Source organism: Phoxinus phoxinus, assembly GCF_949152265.1.
Source record: "Phoxinus phoxinus genome assembly, chromosome: 10".
NCBI classification, from domain to species: Eukaryota; Metazoa; Chordata; class Actinopteri; order Cypriniformes; family Leuciscidae; genus Phoxinus; species Phoxinus phoxinus.
The window spans coordinates 28,447,445-28,465,779 of NC_136885.1; the positions used below are offsets into that span (position 1 = coordinate 28,447,445).

The window sequence follows — 18,335 nt, forward strand, 5'->3', positions numbered from 1 at the left end:
CGTTTGCATATAGACCGCCTCCAGCACAAGACAACTACGCTTAAAGCGCAACACAACTACGCTCAATTCGTATCGTTGTCGCGCCCGCGCGCTGCGCGCCTCACAAGTGTTCAGTCGACGGACAGCGAGTGCGTCTGTGTACAGGGAAAGTACGATGCCGCAGATGTGCTGTTCCTGGCTGTGGACAAACAACATCTTTGAATACGCTGCCGAAAGATCCAGACGTCACTCAGGGAAAAATGGATGCACTTTATTTTTTGCGGACGTCCCAGTCACGGCAGTGTTCTATACATTTAAGGATGACTGTTTTGATGAAAAAATCCCAATATGATGCTTGGCTTTGCCAGAAAACTGTTGCTCAAAGATAAGTCCGTGCCGACTATTCTGGGCTCAACAACGACGTCGCAAACTTACTTTTTATCACTAGCTAATATAAACAGATTTGTATAAGAGAATCTTGAAAATATGTCGCCTGTCTATTAGGCCTAACTTACATGTGATAGAAAATTAAAAATGTTGCCTTTATCAATGCTGCATCTTCAAAGATGGCCTGTGCATGCATTTTTGTCCGTGGTACACCCTATCATTTCATTGAAATTAGTTAAATAATGTTAAACTGTTAGCAAATTAAGCTATAGGATAATTATGCAACAATAATCCGTTTTCAAGTGTCTCGGGTTACAATTTTTTTATTAATTCAAAATAGTTTCACTTTCCATGTGGACACGAGCTGATCCAGTCTTCGTTGTTGTGGTGATGGTTCATTTTCCTCTGATTCCGGCTCAAACATATAAGGTTTTATCATTGCAAGAGCCATCGCTTCGCATGCATCACCGGCTACTAAACAGTTGCGCGGAATCCGCAAAGGATCTGGCTGGGGGCGTTAATAATTGATGCATAGCCACTGACGTTAGCCAATCATAACAGTGGGCGTTAACACTGAACTCTTAAAGGGGAAACACCCCCAAAACAGACTGTTTGAATCAGATGATGAGAAACAGGGTGGGAAAAGGTCATAAATCACTACATTTTAAAAGTTTTTTGTAAAAAAAAAACTATAGTAATACTATAATTGCACCTAAGGGAACATAATAATAAAATAAAAAAAACCATGTCATGACCCCTTTAAGATATTACAAATATTTAAATTTCTTTTCATAAATATATTTTTTAAATAATTATAAAAAAAATGCTTGTATTCCTCATTTTAAGTAGCTTTGGATAAATTATTCTGCTAAATGAAGAAACTAAAAAAATCATTAAACAAAAAAATGTGTTTAAATTAAATATTTGTATTAAAATAAATAAATAGTAAATAAATCGAAAAATATGTGAAAATAAAATGATGGAAACACAAAAGCATGCACAACTCCAAGTCCTTCACTAGAAAGAAACTATCCTGAACTACGATGTCAAAGGCAGCAGACAGGGGGGAAACAAAACATATGCCCATTTGACGGTTTTTATATATGGCACTGGAAAACATTTTACTGAAAACATTGCACTGAAATATGATATATTTATATTTATCTACAAGTTGTTTCTATATTTATATTTATGTTGTCACAATACACAGCTACTTTCTGAATGACCTTTCAAATGTAGAAAAATGCTTTTTGTTGCAAGATAGTGTAGTTACGTCATCAACCAGCAGGGGCTCACAGGGCCAAACTAACCAGCCAAACCTTGACCCCTTGCTACATATACCCATTTTCTTTTTCAGTTTCAGGTAGATTAGTGTTATTCTTCTGTCATAGTAAATGAGAAATTGTGCCTCAGTCGCAACCTTACTCTTTTTACCTTGAATTACCATTAACTAAAACGTTCCAGAATGAATGCATATGCGAGTGTGGTGTTATGACAGCAAATCCACAGAGTGATTCCCATACCTACACCATTAAGACTTCCCTCAGGCCACTCTGCGCATGAATAGGGAGAAACGAAGAGATGAAGGGGGGGGGGGGGGGGGAATTTAAGGTCGAGATCAGGTGCCGGCCAAATTGCCTGAAACACACTCCAAGATCTGACAGAGCCCACAGGCTTGAGCTGGGCATGTGGAAGATCAGCAAAACGGAAAGAAGTGCTGGACGTCCCATGACAGGGAGCTCGTGCGTGATGGAGGGGTCACAGCGTTACAAGCTCGTCATCATTATCTACCCCAGCATCAGCATGTTGCCTAAGAGCCTGTGTAATTATGAGAGCATGCAGGCCTGATGGCCCCGTTGTGGCCTGTTAGAAAAGCCTGAGTAAGCTGGAGCAGGGCAACACGCGAGAAAACACACACCTACAGCAGATGGAGACAAGCAGAACGACTACACAAGTGACAGCAAATGCTTCATGAAAGTCATGCGGGCGAGTAAATGATGAAAGAGCTTGCATTTTAGGATGAACTATCCCTTTAAGAGACAAAGAGCTCCTTTTCTTTTCCTTTCTCTCTCAAATAAAACATAAATTTCAGCAATCAATCTGTGTGAGAAGCATAGGTGTAATTCATGTGCACAGCGCTTTTCTGTAAAAGCATACAGCAGATTGGATCTCTTATGTTTGATGTTTTAATAATGCTACACCTGTTTGAGAGAATCTTCAGTGCACAGCAAGATTCAAGAGGAACCACTTGTGCAAAACACAGTTATTCCACAGGCTCGTATGATCCACTTAGTAGAGAGAGAGAGAGAGAGTGAGTGAGAGAGAGAGAGAGAGAGAGAGAGAGAATGAAAGAAAGAGGGAGAGAGAGATAGAAGGATGGAAAAAGAAGGATGGGAGGGAGAGAAAATCGATGAGATGCTATTTTTGAGCTTTAAACCTGGATATCAATACATGCATGGCTCCTTTTCAAGGCTGAATGCATTATTAGAAGGCTGGCAAAGATTGTAGAAATATTCCTGACTTTAAAGTGCACAATATCACCTCATTCTCACTCTCTGCCTTTCATTTCTCAAAAGAAGCTTTTTTTTTTTTTTTTTTTTTAATGTCTTTTTAAAGGGATAGTTCACCCTAAAATGAAAATTCAGTCATCATTTACTCATCCCAATGTTGTTCCAAACCGATATGACTTTCTTTCTTCAAAGAAATGCGTTTTTTCTCTCTCTTTCACACAGTGAAAGTGGATGGGGACCAAAAGGACAAAAAAAAGCACCATAAAGGTATAGTAAAAGGGGTCCACATGACTTATCCACTATATTTGCAGTCTTCTAAGCCCCAAGTTTGTGTTATGTCAGGAAAATTATTCAATTTGGGTCTTCACTCTCCTTGGCATGTTCATGATAGATGTAGCGATATATGATTTGCAAATGAGTTTTTTTTTTAGTCTAATCATTTTGATGAATTGTTTGATCTAATTAACTTCACCCTCAACACCCTCAAATGATCCAGTAGTCTTAATGTTTTCAACATTGATAATTATAAGAAATGTTTCTTGAGCATCAAATCAGCATATTAGAATGATTTCTGAAGGATCATGTGACACTGCAAACATAGAAAACAAGTGACTGAAAACATGCGTATTGCTTGTCAGGGTCGCAGCTGGAAAGGAACAACTCAGATTTACATGGAAGATATTTTTATCCCTTGTCGCTTTATCACGTTCACCAGGTTAAGACACAGTGTAAAGGTAGAGACAAGACCGAGTTGGCCAGGAGTCTGTTAGTACTGAGAAAAGATAGAGAGAGAGAGCCTTTAAGAGAGAGAGAGGTATAGATGAAGTCATCCATCATCCCTCTGTCTTTGGGTCTGACACCGAGCCTCACGCTACACCCCACAAATCACACAGCAACTGCCAGAGTTGCAGGCTGCCCTCTCCAATCTCTCTCTTCCTATTCTCTCTCTCTGTCTTGTCAGTTGCTTTTACACCCCCCTCCAAGCCCTCTGCCTATGTCTCCTTCAAACAGAAAACAGACACACACACAAACATACTGCATCCAACAGAAAATCACATATTCTCTTTCTCATCCACCTTAACCTCTCCAGCTCTCGCCTTTCCCTTTCTCTAAAGGAAACAAGAAAGCTCTGCAACAGCAGGGGAACAAACACCAAGCACATTATTGAGGAAAATAACCTGAGCTTTGCAAAACTACCCCATTAAACAACACTGTTTACACATCATTTTTGTGGGCGTCTGTGATATCACGCATTTGACGCTTTTAAAGGCGACATGAAATCAGAATTTACTTTCTTAATAAATGTCTCCGGTCGTTTTGTGCATTACTGATGAGTGTTGCTTAAAAAAAACTGAGTTGAATACAAAATAAGCTCAATCGACAGCATTTGTGGCATAATGTTAATTACCATGGAAAGCACTTTTAGATTATATCCACTCATTTTCGTTAAAATAAGCAAAAATTGACTTATAATGAAAAGTGAATGGGGACCATTTTTGGATAAAACTTGTCTTATTTGAGACTTAATACATTGTCATGGCAACAATGTTATGACATTTGAATACATTAGTTAGTAATCAAATTTTCCACCTTAAAAATTATATAAACAGATTTACGTCTTGTGGTTATACCAATTTCACCAATTCCCCGTTCACCAATTTTAGATTTTTTTTAATAAAAGGAAGGACAGGTGGAAATGTTTGTTGTAATCAACATTATGCCACAAATGCTGTCAATTAAATTGATTCAGAACGCAGAATAATCTATTAAAGAAAAATCTCTCTGCGAAATCTAATGACACATTTGGCCTTTGAAATTATTTTGGAATAAGTCTGCAAATTAACCAGTAATATCATAGCCCAATTTTCACAATTCAATTAAATGCGGATAGATAAAATCAAGTCCCGCCCTACATCATATCTCACTAATATTGTGTATCACTCTGAAATACGTCAAGTAATGTAAGTTAAATGTGTTCTAAATGCTATCTTCATTATAAATGTTTGTCGCTAGTATATGCAGCACATTCTGCTGCCCTGTGGGAACTGTTTTCTTCTGGCACACCAGGCTTAAATTAAACCTTAATCAACCTATAAATCAGATCCTGTCATATGAAGCTGATGAGCAGAGCGACTCAAAGTGTGGGACGTGTACTTCCTCACACTAGAGGTTTGGATCACGTTGTACTCAGAGGTTTAGTATTCTAATATAAAAAAGCTCGGCAGAGAGCAATACAGGTGTAATTATGCTGTCAAAATCAGAAAATCAGAACATATTTAATATAAAAGGCACAGTTCATAAAAAAATAGATTTCTGTCATTTACTCAGAAAAATGAGAGCAAGTATATGATGACAGACCTGTCATTTTTGGCTGAACTATTCCTTTAATATACAGCTATATGGAAAGAGACCTCAGAGCAATGAGATTTTACTGTGGATGGAGCTGTGAAAACAGACACCAAGTGGGCAACAAAATGTCCTGATGATTGTCACTTTGTCGCTTTGCACCTGGTTAGGATGTAATATTGTTAGAACACACTGTATTGTTGACACTTGCCTGGTACTCCTGGTGGGGTTTTGAGGAACTTTCCGTTGAAATGTTGAATCACCACATCACATTTCTCAGTGGACTCCATTCTGAGATAGAAAGAGAAACACAAAGAAACACACAGCATGAGGCAATCAGAATTAAAGTCATCGGTCATGACTGCAGTGAAAACATTGACAACTGAACAGATTTAGCTTTTTAAAACTCTGCTTTATGACTGGCACTGTGGACATATAAAACGTTCTCTATTAAAACACACTTTTCATACTCTCAACAGTTTCATTTGTCTATAACAATGAACAACAGTGGACATACAATAAATGCATCAAAGAAAATATTTTTTTTCTACCAATCAGCCGTCATGTTTCTGAATCAACAAATGTAATTTCTACCATTTTTCAAATTATGTATTTTGATTTTGTTAGACAACAGTATGTAGTGTATTACTCCTCATGGGTAGCTTTTTATGTATTACAAATACAATAGCTTCACACTTTAAATATTTTAGAATTTGACAAGTGTATAGCTACAGCTTGATAAGAAATGATGCAAAGTAAAAATATTCTGTAATGTTTTCTTTGCATATTACATGTCCCATATTTAACGTAAATCATGTAAATTGTTGTCTGACACCATACAAACAAGTACAATAACTTTTGACAAAACTTAACTTGGACCAAAAATATGATGAAATATCAATCAAACAATCAATGATTGAATAAATTAATCAATCAATATATCAAATTTATGTCACTATGTTTAGAACATATTTAAAGAATATAAAATATATTTTATTTTAAATCATTAATTAATATTTCTATAAATTATTTTATTTTGTTTAAGATTGAAGATCTGTGTCTAAGTCAAGGGTAAACCAATAAATTTTTTATAAATTGATAAATATAATAATCCAAAACAAGTGATAAAGGCGTGAACAAAAGTTCAAAGTTTTAATGTGATATATATAAAAAAAGTTGAAATCTATTAGTATTAACCTCAGGGACATTAAAACTCCTGTAATTGAAGAAACATCCTTATATGTTAATTTTGAGATTGAAAGGAGAGGGATAGAAAGAGTGAGAGAGGGAAAATAAAGAACGGCAGGGGTGTTATATAGTGTTTGTTTCGGGCTGCTGGGAGTCTTGATTTAGTCTGTGCTCTCTGGAGTGGCTCCTCTCCTCTGTGCGGCCCCATTCAGCTCTGCTCACCCAATCATGGCTGAACGGCTAATTGCCTGGCTGGCACAATTGTACACACACACACACAGCCTCTACTGGGATCTCTTACACAGCCAGTGACCCTGAAAACCAGCCAACCCACCCCACACGCGCCACACGAGAGGGGGGGAGGGGGGGAGAGCAGGAAAAGAAAAAAAAACTAAGGGATGTTTTTATATGTGCCCTCTTGAACAAACGCTGTTTAGTCTTGCATGAGCCAAATAGAGGGTTGGTTGTCAAGGTTACCTGGCGAAACCGACCCCTCGACTGACCCCGTTGGCGTCTCGGAGTATCCGTGTGGAGATGACATGTCCGAAAGGCTTCAGCATGTTCTCAAGCTCTTGTTCATCCATTGAAACCGGGAGGTTCGAGATGTACAAGTTAGTGGGGTCCTGCTCTTGTTGCTGTGGAGAAAAGACACACACACACAATCTGACATTAGAAATCATGATGTAGTCACACCTATTCAAACTTTAAATTATAAGCATACACTCCAGTTGCTGCTTATCCAGGACAAAAACAACCCATTTAGTCAGGACGTGGCCTTCTGAGTGACATTTCAATTGACTAGGGGTGCAAAAATCTGAAATCAGACTCAACAAAACAAACTATACAGGTGGAAACGCCTTGTTTACTTGCCAAAAAATGTCTCAGACAAAACTTTTAAATGTCTTTCTGAGAACACAACTATCCTAGGAGTATTTTGGTCTAATCTTCCATGCTGCAATGGGCGACATGAGAAACCCAGGATGGTGAGGAAAGAGAAAGAGTGAGCTGTTAAAGCAGAAAGCTGTGTTTAAATGAAAACCACAAGATGCTGGAGGGCCTTAACTGGATACATCACTACCTGTCTCTCACTCACGCACTGGTGTTGATGGCCTCTTCTAGAGACACTGTGCGGCTGGCTAATGGGGGTCTGAGAGGACAGCGCACACGATACAGACACTGTATGGTGGTTGTTGAAGGGTGTGTGTGTGCGCGCAAAGACCAAAATGAGCAGCATTAAAGCACTTGCACACTAAGAGAACATACTGCATTTGTCTCTTTGAAGCCCAGGCTAAAATGTGCAGAGGAAAATCATAAAAAATGGCATATCCATTAACCCTTAAATGCATACCTCGGGTCTTTAGTGACCCGGGAAGTCATTCACTACACTCCTCCTCATTCATTTAATAAAGTTACACATAAACCTTCTTAGTATTCCTCAATTACTTCATTATAATATATCCATTATAAATATAATGCTTTTCTATTCATTTTTTTGTCAAAATTGTATAGGGTCGCTAACGACCTGAGGTGTGTAACAGTGTAAAGCTTTTTGTATAATTTGACCAAATTACAGCTTGAAATAAAACAATAAAATGAAATCATATTTAATCTCAAACTTGTAAAAAATTCGAATGTATATAATAATTTTAACATCAAATAAGTAATCCTAAGAAGTACAGTATATATGAGTCCATGTCAAGACATTTACTGGCTCTCCAATGTCCGTTGGCACACATACTGTATTAACAGCATCTCCATCTTAATTGGTTGAAAGTGGAAGACCGGATGATTGAAGCAATTTTACAAGCAACATGAAAGATTTTACAGTTTAAAATTCCATTGGATTGATCAGTTCAAATGCAATTTATGCCCTGTTTACACTATTAAGATGTGTTTTTAACGATCGGATCCCCAAAGCAAAAACTAAATCCCTTAAACGTACAGTAGTACAGTATATAGGGCAATAAAAACATAGAATTTTCTACCATTGTCATTAATTAAAATAACAGGGAAAGGCACACTAGGATCGATGCATTATAAGTGTTAGACCTGGTGCTGCTTAGACCTTTTTTTTTGTACATTCAAAGATTGTTGTAATGTTGAATATAGCCTTTGCAAAGTGTGTTGTTTTTGGATTCGTTATTGAGAGGAATTTTTGTATGTTTTGTACATGTGTTTTTTATTCTTTTTTTCTTTTTTTTTAAGTGTTATGTGGACCCCAGGAAGACTAGCGGTGCTCTTGGGCATAGCTAATGGGGATCCAAATAAATAAACTTACCGGTAATTTAATTTACAACTTTTTGCAATTTTTTTTATTTATTAAAAAAATTGTTTAATTTTTAAAGAATACATTATTATTAGCTAATATTTATTATAAAAAACTAGCAAACTTTCTAAGAACACCCCATTCTTGAGGTGTAGTAACCACTGCGAAAGAAAACATCCAGACGGGATGGGCTGTGAATCTATAACAGAACCAGAGTGAGAAAAAAAACAAAAAAAAACAGAAAGTGTTGGTGGGCCAGCAGAGAATGACGGCGACCTGCTGGTGAGTTAAGGAGTTAACTGACATGTGAGCGTGTGCGCAAATATTCCATTTGTGAAGTGTGAGGCCCAGCCCTGCAGGAGACCATCACTCTTTTATTAAGTGAAAGTGATTAAAAGAGCAACTGTAGTTGCTTTATGATATCTCCTCACACACCAGATGTTCTCTATACTCACATTCCCTGGCTGAGATCCAAACGGGTTATTGAACACCCCACGCAGGGCATTACAACTGGCGACATTATTAAAACTTAAAACCGCTCCAAAATGACCACGACTGTACAGACGGGAAAAGGTTTGTTCAATATATAAAACTGGTTTATGTTTATTAAACTAAATAATAAAACCATAAAATGTTAATAAGAAATAATAAAAAGTTAAAATTTTTAATCATGGAAAGTTTAAGCAAACAACAGCATATAAAGCCCTATTTGGAAGGTAATGGTTTCTCAAGGTGACATCCATAAAATAACATTTTGTATGGCTCCTTCGTGATAAAACGCATGCATTTGGATGACTATCATGCAGGGGACAGTTGCAGAAGTGACTAATGCAATCTTAAGAAAGACAGAGTATTCTTAAACATTTATTCTTCTCTAAAGCTACACATGCACTACTGGATTTTTTAATAACTGATAAAACCCCCCCAGTAATATTGTGAAATATTATTGTGATTAAAAGAGCCTGATTTCTATTTTAATATATTTTAAAATGTAATGTGTTCCTGTAAAGGCAAAGCTGCATTTTCAGGAGCCATTACTTCAGCTTTCAGTGTCACACTATCCATTTTCCATTTCTTATTATTATCAATGTTGAAAACAGTTGTGCTGCTTAACATTTTTTTTGGAAACCATGACACATTTTTTCCAGGATTCTTTGATGAATAGAGTGTTCAAAATAATATTTATTTGAAATGGTAATCTTTTGTAAGATAATTTCCATAATGACCAACGCAATCTACCAAGAGCAGCGCAAATTAGCGTCTGGTTTAAGACATGCTTTGTTGAGCAATAAAATAATGCCGCAAAAAAACAGTAAATTGACTAGCGCAAACCTTAGTAAATCACCTTGCGTGATTCATTTAAATACTCTCATAAGTGTTGCGTCTGAAAGGGAAACTCCTACAAATGCATATGCAATAGGGTCAGTCACAAAAATAACCTTGTCCACTCCTTTCCAGTGCTAATTTTTCACTGCACGTCTTTAGGAAATTCTGTCAGTAGTTTTTTTTATGCCAAAAGAGGGTTTGCGTTGGCGCAAGCTATTAGTAAATCAGCCCTATATGTCTAAAATGTGTTTTGTTTTTTGTACAATTGCATGCATCCTTGGAGAATAAATGTATTAATTTCTTCGTAATAAAAAAGTGAAATGCCCATGAGTAATAATGAGATTATGTCGAGGCGAGACTGGATATGGAAAGAAACTATAGCTTATAATTTTCTCCTAAGAGATGGGAAAAATATTGACATTTCCAATTCAGATTGCAATAAAATCACAGATTAGCACCAGTACATGTTGATATTACCTCACATATCCATATAAAAAACGTACCGCCTAATTATGGTTTAAAACTGAATCCTAAAAGATGTGATTTAGGGTTATTCTGGAAAGACCTTTACTTTAAAGGGGTTACCCACATCGCAGGGGTACTCCACCCTCTTTATTGGGCTAAAACATCTATTTAATTGTAGTAGAGCCAAAGCCTAAGAAATACAAAAGAATAAGCGCTTAGTGAAAATATCTCATAAATGTGTCACTCTCGTCAAACCTGAGAGCTGTGAAAGAGTGACAGGCATGGGCATTACGTCTGTGATGTGGATGAGAAAATACATTTGGAATCTCAATATAAAGACGAGGGGCTGATTTTCTAAAGGACGGACGTTGTGAGATGTATGAATGATTTATGAATATGAAATGAAAACACCGGGCCTTCCTTCAGGCCCCGAACAAAACTGAAAACAGAGCTGTGTGTGTGTGTGTGTGTGTGTGTGTGTGTGATATATACCTTCAAGGATCGGTATGCTTCGAAAATGATTCAGTATGAGGGGGCAAGGCCATGTTTTTGTTCCTCTGGTTCTGTTTTGAAACGTTAGATGAACATATGTATGTGGTTCTCCATCATAACCTGAGGACACAAGGTCTCCAGCGCTCTCTTTCTCTCTATGTAAGCTCTAATGCTTTTCACCTTACAGTATGAAAAGTGGTTTTCTCTAGGTCATGCTCAACAGAGATACTGAACTGATCATATTACACTCCTTAGATGTTGCCTTTGAAAAACATAATGAGACACAGAGAGATAATGTGTGTCCAGTTATTCAAGTTACTTATACAGTATAAGTAACTCATCAATAGACTGAGAACATGTGAGCAACTGTTCACACACACATATGCACTCATGATTGTTTCACTATATTAGTGTGGTATAAATGTCAGTATTCCATGATTTTATATCAGATAAATTATATTTTCTATTGCCTAAACTAAACTAAACTAAACTAAACTAAACCCTACCCATAACCTTCACAGAAATAAACTTCAAATAAAAAACATGTTTGGCCGATTTATCAGCCTTTTCAACTAGCAAGGACCAAAAATGTCCTCGCTAGTCGATTGTCACAATATTTCACTGTATAAGTGAGTACATTTGGCCCTCACAAGTATAGCCAACCCTACACACGCATGCACGACACGCACGCGCACACACACGCGCACACACACACACACACACACACACACACACACACACACACACACACACACACACACACAAATAAAATAAAAGTGTCCTCTATTTGAACAGAATACAAAAGTTCAAATAAAAAACTTATTCTAATTGTACAGAAGATAATACAATGAATCAAATTTACTCTGACAGTATGGAATTTAATATAATAAGTTAATAAAGTTTTCTAAAATATAGTACATTTAGAGAATAAATTATAAAATATGACATTATAAATAAACTGACGTTCTGAAATTCTGTATTATTTTTATCATAAGGAGATAAACATCAGATTATAAATAAAGGGAATAACATAGATATTTTTTTTTTTTTGTATTTATCATATGTATATATATATAAATACAAACAAAAAAGATAAATACAACAAAAAAAACCAAGGTAGATCTTACATAAAGTGCGTGTTCCCCGGTCTGCAGTGTCCAAAAAAAGAAACAGAAAGAAAGAAAGAAAAGTTTATTGTCACTACAGGGAATAAAAAAATAATAAAAAAACATATATCCGTACGACACAGTGCAACAAACAGCCAGAGTTCATTCTGTCCTTGTTGCTGCCTTTCCCAGAACTGAGCGATGGGGATTTCAGCAAGCATCTGTGAATGTCATACCAATCCACATCTCACCTAGACCTCTGTGCCTCCTGTCGGACAGCTCTGGTCCCGCTCTAATCGTCACGAAACAGTCAGTACGCTCTGTTTAATTCTCTCTAACAGGAGCTCAGCAAAAAAAAAAAAAAAAAACATGCTTCATTCTCACAGCTACTGATGAAGGAACATGCCACTCTTGCTGATGGCTCTATAAATAGTTTTTAAATGCTTAATGAACGTAACATAAATATTTAATAATATCTAAACCGTTTGGAGCCCAGGAGTCTCGTTACAGACTTTATCTGCGGGAGAAGCAAAGTCAAGGGCGGAACCTTTCATGCAAACTAACGCGTCTGCATGGATGGACTGCATACGGCAGTCTGAGGATCTGCTATTGCACGTCCGAGACAGGTGTCCAAGGTCTGTCCGTGCTGTCTAAGCTCAATATTTCTTTCGGGACTGTACTCGGACTGCACTTCAGAGTATCAGCATTCCAGAGAGAGGAGAGATTAAACAGGGCTGGGAAGCTCACACACATTACAGCCAGAACTAACAGCCCAGCCAACGGGCCTGTGCTCAGCTGATTAGCCCATAGGGACAGAGAGCTCTAGTTGGAGCTCCGCCAGCAAAGGCCAAAGGGAGGGTTGGGGAAGAATAGAAGGCTTAGAAGAACCATTAGGACGTTACAATGACGGTTGTTTAAAAACGAATGATAAAATCAATACCATCTTTCGATTAACACTGTGGGACCATATAAAGAGTCGTTTGTCACTATACCAGCAGGGTGATACATTTCCATCTCATTCCCTCTTGAAATTATGTCTTTACATGATGCCTAAGCATAGCCAGAAGGTAGTGCTGGAAAGCGATCACTGGGTCTTACTTAGAACCAGTTTCATAGAAAATAATAAATGGCTTGCTCAAGGACACGATAGCACATCTTTTACTACTGCACTACCTTATATGCGCCACATAAATGCTATCATGTCACATGACAGCCACCCCAAAGCAACCTACTCTCTCACACAATCGGAGTAATTTGCAGGCCTGAGTGACAGGCTTCTGTCACCATTGGGTGGTTAACAGGGCTGGTAAAAGATGAAACCTCACTAATGCCATAGATTGCCACTAAATTGATGCCTGCAGTCTTAATTGGAGTTGCCATCAACAGCTGTTACAATTTAGAGTTAATCACTGCATCAGGGCTGCTGCTCCTCATTTTAAGAGGATGGAGAAAAAAAAAATGGGCAGCGATAATTGCAACTGCAAGTGGGAATGATGAAAAAACGATAAGAGTGGTTTTTAAGTGTTCACATCCTTCAACATGCACAGATACCGATGGAAAAAAAGTATGTGTATGTGTGTGCGCCAGGTGAGGTCTTATTGTTCCTGATGGTGCAAAGGTGCTGAGACTGTCAGTGTCTTCAGTGCCAATGCAGCTGAATCCCAAAATGGAAAACGCTAGTCTTCTCTAGCAGCATGGTCGCTGTGGTGGGATATCACACTTTACAGCCCTGTTATTTTCTCTCTCCTGCTGTTTTTTTTTTCAGATAGGTTTTTTTTCTTTAACTCTCTCTCTCTCTCTCTCTCTCTCTCTCTCTCTCTCTCTCTCTCTCTCTCTCTCTCTCTCTCTCTCTCTCTCTCTCTCTCTCTCTCTCTCTTTCTCTCTCTTTCTCTCTCTTTCTCTCTCTCTCTCTCTCTCTCAAGGGTCTCTCCACAGCTAAATGACCACCATAAAGATTAGCAGCCCATGACCTGAAAACATGTGTATGACTCAATGTCTGTACAATCACCCACAACCATTTATATAGTAACTCAAGCTCTGTTCCAAAACCTTGTCAGCTCCCTCGCTGCCTACGGCCTGTATAGAAAGCTGCCTAATGCAGTGAGTGATTTGAACCGCACTACATAAGCAACAACTGTTGACCACAGAATGGCACTCCATAAGTGCACAGGTGTAATTGAGAAATACAATTTTAACATATATGAGGTCATTGTACTATAAAAATCCTGTAAGTTTCAGAACTCAACACATCCTTGATAGTCCAACTTGTTAGTTGAAAACAAGCTGCCAAAAGGACTTGTTTTGGATTTTGTCACATGACGTAATAGTGCGATGAAAGATCGACTCTGCAGAAGATCAACGACTACTTCTACATCATTGCCTCTTTAGCCCCGCCCACTGATTTGCACATGACATGTACATATAGTAGTAAATACAAGAAAGAAGCAAACACAGGATTACTAGAGCAACAAAATTATATAGATGTCTCTGAGGATTGCTAAGTTGTAAAAAAAAAACAGTCTTTACATTGCCTTCCATGTGATCCTAACATTAAGCGTGAATGAACTTTATTTTAAATAAAGTTCCAGATCGCGTCAGTAAGACACAGTTTGTTTGTTTGCTTCATTTTACTGCATATTCGTTTTTAAACAAAACACTGTTCAGGGCAGGTTTATCAGGGAGACTGAAAATAAAAGATGATGCAGTGACGATTACATTGGATCCGACAGCAATATAACAACACAAGTGTGAGTAACAATCTTTTTACTATGTGTCACTATTGCTTTGTCTGTTACAGATCATTTGATATGTACTGAGTATTTATTCAAACTGTGAATAGTTGAAATTTGGTTTCCTTTGCTTTGGCATTCATGGGGTTAATGCAATGTATCTCAATACTAGTTTTACTTGATCTTAGTGCTGCGTTCGACACTATAGATCACACAATACTCTTAGATCGACTACAAAATTATACTGGCGTTCAAGGACAAGCATTAAGCTGGTTTAGATCGTACTTATCTGACCGCTACCATTTTGTCTATTTAAATGGAAAAAAATCGATCATATCTTCAGTAAACTATGGAGTGCCGCAGGGATCTGTGCTAGGCCCTCTATTATTCTCAATATATATGCTGCCACTTGGAAATATTATAAGGAAACATGGAATTAGTTTCCATTGTTATGCTGATGACACTCAATTATATATTTCATCACGGCCGGATGAAAACGCTAAATTATCAAAATTGACAGAGTGTGTTAAAGATATAAAAGATTGGATGACGCGTAATTTTCTTCTATTAAATCCAGACAAGACGGAGGTACTACTTATCGGTTATTATCGGTTATTATCGGTATATTCTACTTACTACTAAAACCGCCCACAAAACCTCTCACAATACAACTTTAACATAGTAGGATGTCCTGCTACTTTATCCTCTACAGTAAAAGACCTGGGTGTCATACTAGACTGCGACCTGTCTTTTAAAAATCATATTTCATATGTTACAAAAACGGCATTTTTCCACCTTAGAAACATTGCTAAGCTACGTAATATGCTATCAGTTTCTGATGCAGAAAAGTTAGTTCATGCATTCATGACCTCGAGACTAGATTACTGTAATGCTCTATTAGCTGGTTGTCCTGCATCCTCAATAAACAAGCTACAGTTAGTCCAAAATGCAGCCGCTAGAGTTCTTACTAGATCAAGGAAATATGATCATATAACACCGATCTTATCATCACTACATTGGTTACCTATAAAGTTCCGTATTAATTATAAGGTATTGTTACTGACTTATAAAGCCCTAAACGGCTTAGCTCCAGTCTATTTAACGGATCTTCTATCGCCCTATAATCCATCGCGCTCTTTAAGATCGCTAAATTCGAGGCTTTTGGTTATACCTAGGATATCTAAGTCCACTAAAGGAGGGAGAGCATTCTCACATTTAGCTCCAAAACTCTGGAATAGCCTTCCTGATACTGTTCGTTGCTCAGACTCGATCTCCCAGTTCAAAACTAGACTAAAGACGCATCTCTTCAGCCAGGCATTCATATAAATGTTTTAATCTTACAGTTAAATCCGGCCTCTAGTTCATAACCGCCAGAGGAGAACTGGCCCCCGACTGAGCCTGGGTTCTCCCAAGGTTTTTTTTTTCTCCATTAGGTCACCTGATGGAGTTTTAGGTCACCATTGGGTCACCTGATGGAGTTTTTCGTTTCCTTGCCACTGTTGCCTTTGGCTTGCTCAGTTGGGGATATTCAATTTAATGAATCAATCAATATTACTATTGATTAGCATTACCAAACATGGACGTTTTATTATTATTTTAATTTAATACTGTGAAGCTGCTTTGATACAATCTGTATTGTGAAAAGCGCTATACAAATATTCTTGACTTGACTTGACTTGACTTAATGCGGTGGCTTCTCCGTTACACGTAGTGTACGGCTGCATTTTTTTTAAATCTAAGCCATTTGCTGTCATCCTGAATAAAAGTTTCAGTGAGCGAGATCGTTTTGTCATCAGTAAGACATTTAAAACAGGACAGGAAGTGTTTGACTTTTTCTAAAAGGATGAACGATGAATAGCCTATAAGAATGACAGTGCGACAAACAATGGTACATTCATTCATAATTCCGTTGACACAAAACACAGCAAGTTTTGTAGTATAAGCAGTGTGGGTATTGTGGTCACAATGAAACCTGCAACAAAATGTTGGACGCTTTATGCGCTTGACGTTTGCAACTTTCCCTACATAGCAGGAGCTAATTTTGCTAAGGTTATCACCACCCATGGTTATTATTACTAACTAAAACTACAACTATAACTAACTAAAACTACTACTATAACTAAAACTATTAAACACACTTTTGTTAATTGAAATAAAGCAAATCAAATATATATTTTTTATATTTATTTATATTTTGCGGGGGGAAAAACTAAAAAAAAAATAGAAATTGTGCCTAGGAACTAACTGAAATAACTTTAAGTTGAAGCATTACAATTACTAACTGGAAATAAATCAAAACTAAACAATAACAAATCTAATTAAACCTAATAGTAATATTTCAAATATATGTCAAAAGCACATAACAAAATTACAAAAAATTTAACAAATTAAAATGAAAACTGACTGTGGGCTGTAATCTAAAGCGTTACCAAACTATAATAGAACACAAGTAATACTAAAACAACACTTGGTATCAACCCATAAAATAGATTTAAAAGGTTATGTCCTTCAGCTGGAAAACAGAAAACGCATCTATGTTGTAAAAAATAACAGTTCACAACACACAAGGTGCGCTAGTAAACTACACAATTACAGACAAAGTGAAGGTATCTTATAAAACAGCATAATTAATTTTTTTACCCATCAGGACAGACTTTACCAGGAACGCACCTACAATGCCCTTAAAAACTTCCTAAGTTTAGAAACAGAGCACCAGTCAATCTTTCACACACACATACACACATACTGCGGCGCTCAGAAGCTCGTGGCTCTCCTTCCCATGACATCCATCCATCACTCTCATTTTTCAACAATGTTTACTGGGAGCCAAATGAATTTATGATGCATTACCTTGTTAAAGAGGCCCAACCAGAGGGGCCATTTTTGTTGTTTGTGTGACTCACTGCATTTGTGTGATGAATTTGTGCATGTAATTTGGTGTATAATGTTTATAAAAGATTAGGTGTGTTGTGCACAGTGCATGTTTGTGTGTTTAACCTGCTTCACAAAAATTGGTTAACAATTCAAAAGGGCTGTGTGTGTGCGTCTTTAGCGATGCATTTAGTCTGGAGTAATCCATCACAGAGCTGTAGCAGCATGTCATGGGGTAGAGCAGTGAATTATGGGTAGCAACAAACACAGGCTGCCAGCAAAGCTTGAATCAATCTCAAAGAACTCAATCTCGAAAAAACAAAACAAAACAAGAAAAACAAATGGAAAGAACAGTAAGACCGGCAATATACAACGTCAGATATTTAGTCTCTTTGTAACCATAAGTTTTAGAGTCGGACTGGACACCGAAGTTAAATACTTTGTTCAAACTAGAGAGCCGCCTCTGTGAGCAGCATTTCAAGCAGCATCATAGGCGCGTTCTCAACGTAAAGGGTGTTTCAAAAAGTAAGCAACTTTATAAGGCTGTCGTGATTCTACAATATTTTTTCCTCCTAAAAAATACTCGATTGCAATTTACAGATTAACCGGCAAAATACTGGAAGTGGCGCATTCCAAGGACGAGAATCCATGAACCCTATTACACCATTTT

At 37.4% G+C, this 18,335-nt stretch overlaps 1 protein-coding gene across 1 annotated transcript in view; it reads right to left on the bottom strand.

Annotated features, from left to right (window-relative positions):
• rbms3 (RNA binding motif, single stranded interacting protein) overlaps positions 1-18,335 on the bottom strand; it is a 146,879-nt gene that overhangs the window by 39,277 nt on the left and 89,267 nt on the right. Inside the window, exons 5-6 of the mRNA XM_079625312.1 lie at positions 6,888-7,045; positions 5,434-5,513 (exon numbers count right to left, since the gene is read on the bottom strand). Coding sequence (XP_079481438.1) covers positions 5,434-5,513; positions 6,888-7,045 — 238 coding nt within the window. The remainder of the gene's footprint in view (positions 1-5,433; positions 5,514-6,887; positions 7,046-18,335) is intronic.